The 7,039-nt window shown below is 44.6% G+C and overlaps 1 protein-coding gene across 2 annotated transcripts; it reads right to left on the bottom strand.

Moving 5' to 3' along the window:
- Positions 1-2,189: 2,189 nt before the first annotated feature.
- On the bottom strand, positions 2,190-4,587 carry LOC116092449 (beta-defensin 118-like). Of its 2 annotated transcripts, none has more exons than XM_031373706.1 (2): positions 3,488-3,566; positions 2,190-2,451 (listed from the first exon to the last, which is right to left on the bottom strand). In XM_031373706.1, the coding sequence occupies exons 1-2, from the start codon at positions 3,564-3,566 to the stop codon at positions 2,231-2,233; spliced, it is 300 nt and encodes a 99-aa protein (XP_031229566.1). In that variant the 3' UTR covers positions 2,190-2,230. The 2 variants fall into 2 exon arrangements, 1 of the variants encoding a protein (XP_031229566.1); XR_004119269.1 differs by lacking the exon at positions 3,488-3,566 and adding an exon at positions 4,512-4,587 and having other exon boundaries at positions 2,347-2,451.
- Between the last annotated feature and the right edge of the window lie 2,452 nt (positions 4,588-7,039).

Genomic DNA, 7,039 nt, shown 5'->3' with positions numbered 1-7,039 from the left:
CTCCTCCTCCTTCTCCTTCTTCTTTTTCTTCTTCTTCTTCCTTTGAGACTAAATTTTTCTATGTTGCCCTGACTGTCCTGGAACTCACACTGTTCCAGGTTGGTCTCAAACGCATAGAGATCTGCCTGCCGTTGCTTCCCAAATGCTGAAATTAAAGGTATGAGCCATCACCACCTGGCTAAAAAAACTATATCTTTTAAACAACTCATTCTCCGCCCCCACTTCTGACAGTAGCTAGCTTTCTGATAGGAATGTTTATTTACAGTCCTCCTACAATTTAATTTTTTTCCATTAAGTTAATTATTTATTTACTTTTACATCCTGATGGAAGGCTCCTCTCCTCACATGGAAGGCTTCTCTCCTCCCTCCATTTTTCCCCCTTTCACAAACAACTCATTCTTATTGTGTGTGTGTATATGATGTGAGTCTATAAGGGCAGCCCATCATTCTTCTGTAGAGCTCAGAGGACAGCTCCAGATGATTGGTTCTTTCCTTCTTCTGCCTTTCTGTGGGGTCCAGGGATTGAACCCAGGTCCTCAGGCTTAAAGCGAAAGTCTCTACCCACTGAGCAACCTCCCTAGCCATAATATTTACTTTTCCCCACTTTTGTTTTTTTCAAAACAGGGTTTCTGTGTAGCCTTGGTTGTCCTGGAACTCACTCTGTAGACCAGGCTGGCTTCGAACCTACAGAGATCTGCCTGGCTCTGCCTCCCAAGTGCTGGGACTAAAGGTGTGCACCCCCATTATTAGCTAATTTTTACTTTTAATGTCTTGCTTCCCACTAATATCTTGTTTTCTCTCTTTGATTCTAGTCACTGTCAATAAGAGAGTAGCTTACCCAAGGCTGTATCTTTCTCTGCTTCTCTGACCGTGCCCAACTTGGCTTTGGCATAGCTTGTTCTAGGGAGCTGGCTATGGTCCAACCACTACTCAAATATTGCTTTGGAAGTTTCAGAAGTCTGCCTCTAGGCAGAACCTCCACCACCGCTGCCTCCCTTGGAGCGCTAAGCTTTCTCGCTCTCTGTGACTTCACTCTTGCTTGGGTTTTCCTCCTGAGTTTAGAGCTTCTTTTATTTTTATTTTTTTCTCCTCTGTTATCTAGGGAACTTCTCTTTCAGTTTTCTGGTCCTTTGCAGTCCTCTGGGCTTACTTTTCTCTTTGGAGAATTAAAACCTCTCTACTTCTCTAGGAAGAGGTGAATGGTTTTACAGCCGTGATAGCAAATAAATACTTGGAGTATTTATTTCAAGTTTTTATTCAAGTTTTCTCATTGCTCGGTGGGAAGCTCCTCGAGTAAGCTCACCTCTGAAAGCCAATAGTCCCCAATGACATTATGCTTTGCAATGACATTTCAGTAGGCTCTGAGATGACCCCAGTGCACACACTATCACCAACCCATTCTCACATCTGTAAGCAACTCGATCTCCCATTGCTACGAGGCCCTTTGCTCACCTTGTTGGCCCCGTGTCTGCTCGGTGTGGCATGCCTGTATTTAAGGAAAGTCACATTGAGTGACATGTCTATCCTTTGACTTTTTCTCTTCCCTTTGATGCCACCCCATGTCCTCTCATACACCAGGGCCAATGATGTGGGAAAGTGCTGCTCCAGACTTACGTTTCAGGAAGACTATAAGCCTGACCTTCTCGACAAAGATAGTTGTGAAAAGGCCTCGCCTAGGGGTGGGAGGGGTTATGAGCACTTGAGTACCATCTCTCCTGCCCCCAAAGCAAGGTTCCACACTCTAGTGGAGAGCATCACTCATGCAAAGATTTAGGATTTTGATTTTGCCCACTTAGGCTCTCATCTGAAGGGAAACTAACACAAGAGAGAGCTCTGTTTTCCCCAAAACTCTCGTTGGAAAGACAGTAGGACAGAGAGAAATGTCAATGTGGAAATGAATTCTTCCTCAATCTCTTCAACCCCAACATAGACCACCAGCCAATAAGGGACACAGACAGTGTCCACAACAATTGATTGACACTTCAAAAGCATGGAAGACTTTGCCACTGGAAACACGGGGATGCTTTACGCAGTAGGTTTTATCTAGAATTACACAATCATGGTGCATCATGGGTGTCTTGGTGCTTTCTATGTATGACTTAGTCCATCATTCTTGGAACATGAGTGAGTGACATCTGATAAATCAGGAGCTATCATAAACTTCAGGGACAGGGCTCTCCAGCCACCTCTCACGTTATTTATTTATTTATTTATTTTATCACTCTGTCAACTATATTGTGTTAAATACACCTACATCTGAGGACAGATCGTACTCTATTGTAGAGGTTTCCTCCGTGGTCCAAGTGGTGAAGGTCCTTTGCTTGTAGCTGTTGGTGTCCACAATGCAGCAGACTCGGGAATATTTGCACGATTCCTGGGAAATTTCTCCATCCTTGCAGCTTTTCCTGCATTGCCCAGATTTTTTCAAGCATCTTTTCGCAGCACCATAGTCTAAATAATCACATGAGAGACCGTTGATTTTAAGCTCCTGTTGCTAGATGGCTATGAATTGGGCTCCTCCCTAGCTGCAGCTTGGTAACACCATGCTTCTCCAAATAGCTGTTCCTGACTCTTTGTTCCCTTCCCAGATTTAGCTTTTCTTGAAGCATGATTGATCACTCATCAATGAAAGTAAACTTGTTACTTATAAGGCATTGGCGGGGGACAGTCACTACAAAGCTCCCCAGACCTGTGTCAAGCTACCTATATCAAGAAACTCACCTGGGACTGATAAGATGACTCCATGGCACTTGCTGTTTAGCTTGGTAGACCTGAGTCAACCCTAAGCCCTAGCAGTGGAGAGAGAGGACAGACTCCCACAGTCTCTTTTCTCTGAGCTCTGTGCGCATACCGTGGCACACACATATATGCTCTCCTCCCCGCAAGTAAAAATAAATAAATAAACAAGTAAATGTAAACAACTATAGATATACAAAAAAAGATATCCACCTCATGACTATGATTGAGTTATTTGAGGAGGCTGGTGTCCTGGAACACGAGCGTCAAGGTTTTAGCCAGGCCTTTGGGTGGCCTTTAAAAAGCAATGGTTTTCAAGCCCTAGACTTTCAGAGTCCAAGGGAGAAGAACTCCAGCCCTGTCATGCATGTAACCACCACGTAGATGTTTTGTTTGCCAGATTCCAGAACACGAGGAGACAAAGGACCCCCTTGAGAATAGTAGCAAGATTTTTAAAAAGCCAAGATGCCATTGGGCTGTGGACTTTGGGAGATGGTCTCAAGAGCTGCACAAGCCAGAGAGAGCAGACATGGAGGAAAGTCTAGCCTTGTTCCTTAGGTGGAAACGTGGAGTGAGGGAGACCTCTGGCTGTGTGGACTGTTCTAGGATTATGGGACCTACCTCTGTCCTACCCTTGTGAGAGACACTGCTTCAATGAGAAAAATGGTGCTAGTTGTGTTAGGGAGAATAACCACACACAGTCCAGGGCCTGCTAGACCTCCATTTTGGTCATTTCCCATGGTTCTGTTACCTGGGATCACTTGGGGTAGAAGAGCAAGGACAGGAAGAGCCAGCAGCAGAAACCTCATGGTTCTTGGGAGGTAGGACATAGATCCGGGAGTCCAGAACACAGGTACGGTGTGAATCTGCCTAAGAGTTTTATCAGCCTTTCAGTCGTGTGGGCAGAGGGATGTGCATTGAGCCAGAGAGAGATGTAAAAGTGTACCCAAGCAAAACATCAGCCTGTTGGCTGGCGTGTAGCCTGAGCATCAGAAACAGAGCACAGGCGAAGCTTGTCAGTCACAGGCCTGGAGGACATGTTTGGGAGTTCAGAGAAGGGAAACTCCCATGAGGACTTCATCCTTAGCTTCTCTAGGCCTCCTGGCAGGGCTCTACCCCTTGCCCATGGTCCCCCTCACTCTAGACTAAACCTACTCTCAAGTTCTCTCCTCCAGCCAGGCGGGGGTAGTGCATGCCTTTAGCCCTAGCACTCTGGAGGCAGAGGCAGACGGATCCCTGAGTTTGTGAGGCCAGCCTGCTCTACAAAAGTGAGTTCTATGACAGCCAGGACTACCCAGAGAAACCTTGTCTTGAGCACTGACCCCCAATCTCTCCTTATCAATATCTCTTTCTATTAGACTGTGAGGTTGCTGTGGATACGCACAAAGCCCTCATTAGCTCATCAAAGACGTATAGAAACAAAATGAACACATGTCCATACAGAAACTGAAGTGCTAACCTTGGTCCCAACAGGGAAAGTGACTTGGGAGCAGAGCTGACTTGCAATAGAGTGTGGGGAATTCAATGTATGGTGGTTCCAGCACACAGCCATATGAAGTTACCCACTGTTGCCAAGGATGCTCCTGTCAAAGGTATTCAGAGTAATCTTGGATGTTACTGTTGATGAGGGTACCATGAGGACACTGGAGGTCTGGGTATTATCTGCAGAGACTCCAGCATCTAATATGCCTTTAGGACACAGAGAACTGGTATACCCTTCAAGGTAGCCTAGTCCCACAATCCCTTAGTCACTTCCACTATGGCCCTGTGTTTACCTACAAAGCTGTGGAGGTGGAAGCTGGATTCATGTTGCTCTTGGTTTTGAAGACTTGGTGCTGCACTTCCTGCCAGTGGAAGAGTGGTAAGTAGGCAATTCCTTGCAGTCAGTGACATTATAATTAATTCAATTGTGACCTTGGTGGCTTGAGATTGAATTACAGAAACAAATGCTTGGAGTCCAAACCAAATCCAGCCACCTCAGTGGTTGTGGTAGAAAAACACAGAGACAGAGACTATGCAGAGATGCTATCTGAATTCAGTGGAGTCCACAGAACACGCTGGAGAGCGGGGCTGGGATCTTTCAGCAGAGTAGCACTTGGAGGGTTAGGAATGTCTTTTATTCCCTATAATTTTGTGGACCACCCTTGTTAAAAATCAGACTCCAGATTTAATGAAAGGATTTTTTTTATCTTTACTTATTACTTATATATGTGAGTGTCTGTGTGTGGGTTTGTACACAAGAGTGAAGTACCTGAGGAGCCCAGAAGAAAGTGTGAGATCTGGAACTGGAGTTCCAGGGCATGGTGACCGCCTGACACAGGTTCTGAGAACTGTGGTCTCTTTAAAGAGCAGCAGTGCTCCTAACCATTGCACCATCTCTCAGCTACCAGACTTCAGATTTAATCCTGCAGTCTGGTGGGATTTGGAGCTGGTTCAGCCCATAAAACATTAGACTCTTAATTCTGCTGTTTGTAAAACTTCAACATAAGCTTAACACAACTCAGTTTTATCACATAAAAACTGAGCTTTGATGAAGGATGAGATCCAGATACTCAACACTTTTGTGGAATCAAATGAAATGGAGAATTTGGAGTCTTTATGGTCTAGAAGCTGGCCAGTTTGCCTGGGAGCTTTTCTCACAACAGCCTGACCTAAGATCAACCTTGGAAATTGATAGCTAGTCTCTTGAGACCAGTTCCAATAGTACACAGGGTCAGAGCATGGGTAAGAGGGAGGGTGGAAGGTCTAGTCTTGGGAGACAGACTTCTGGGTTAGAAGGATGATGAGAGTGTTAATGTCTTTAAGTGTGACCTGCAGAATATGGATGGGGCCAGATTCTAGAGTTGGTTGGAGGGGTTTTTTGTTGTTGTTGTTGTTGTTATTGTTGTTGTTGTAATAGCTTAAAATATTTATTAATTTATTTTTGTGTGTATGTATATTTGTGTGACAGAGGGAGAGATGGAAGGACGGAGCGAGAGTTGGAGGGTGATGTCCATCCTGATATCTCTGGCTTCTGTTCTCCATCACCTCAGCGAGTGCTTAGGGAACTCATCAGCAGGCGTCAGGGAGCTTCAACAAAGACAGCTAGCATTAGGTGGAGCTGAACTTGACGCTTGTTAAACCCTGCCAGTCTCTCTGGACTCTGTGGCTGCTCTCTCCTGACTTTTTGCTAGTTTGGGGATGCTCTTTTTCAGGCATCTTCTGGGAAAATGACACTTGGTGTTCAGCCATATTCTCTTTTCCCCTGTAAGCACTCACCTTGTGTCCTTGCAGGGCCAGTTAGGGTGTGTGTGTGTGGGGGGAGATACCAAATTTGCTTTTAGCAGTTTCCTAAAAGCCATCCTTTCAGTGAACAGATTCTAAATCACTGGTTTAAAGACTTAGAGGTTGGATTATTGGATCATCCAGCAGTTTGACTTTTAGTCTTAGTTCTGTTTTGTTTTGTCTTGTCTTTTAATCTGCCCCTTCCCTCAACTTCTATATGGCTGTTTCCCACAATGACCATCCTAATTTAGATTCCCAGCTGCAGCATGAGGGATTACCCACCCCCCACCCCATCCCCCACACGTTCCTATCTGCTTTCTTTTTGACATTAGCCATTTCAACAAGTGTGAGCAACAACTTGATGTAGTTTAACTTGCATTTCTTGGCTGACTTGGGGACATTTTTCATATGCCTGCTGGCCACTCATGTGTGTTTTTTAGGGAAATGTCTGTTGAGACTTCTTTCCAGTCTAGAAGCCACATCCACTGTTTTCTGTCTATAGAGTTCAGACTTTTATATGCTGAGAACTGATCTCCTTACTCTGTACATGATGCAAATACCTTCTCTGTCTGTAGCTTGTCACCTCATGTTCTGGCTGTTCAGAAGCACCCAAGTTTATTGGAATCCCCTCTGCCTATTTTTGCTTCAGTCTCCTGACATTTTGAGTAAACTTTAGAGTAGTCTTAGACTAGTGCCTGTGGCTTCCCACCATGCTTTCTTGCAGTCATTTTGTAGTAGTCAAGTTGATGCTTAATCTGTGTGGAGTTGATTGTTTAAAGTGATGGGAAGCAAAGGTAAAATTCCACTCTTAGGAATCTGTGTGAATGTCTACACAATCTGTGTCTTACATTGTATCTATCTCTAGTATCTATCATTGCATCACATCTACATTGTAGCTATCTCTAATTTTCCTGAATCATTTATTAAAGAGAATGAAGGGCATTTGTATGATCTTCTAGCACATTCTTGTCTTTGTTTCTTTCTGTCTCTTCTCTCTCTTTTACACACACACACACACACACACAGAGAGAGAGAGAGA

Source organism: Mastomys coucha, unplaced genomic scaffold (assembly GCF_008632895.1).
Source record: "Mastomys coucha isolate ucsf_1 unplaced genomic scaffold, UCSF_Mcou_1 pScaffold15, whole genome shotgun sequence".
In the NCBI taxonomy this organism is placed as follows: domain Eukaryota; kingdom Metazoa; phylum Chordata; class Mammalia; order Rodentia; family Muridae; genus Mastomys; species Mastomys coucha.
Note: the sequence above shows the minus strand (reverse complement) of the source record. Positions and strands in the feature narration are given on the sequence as shown.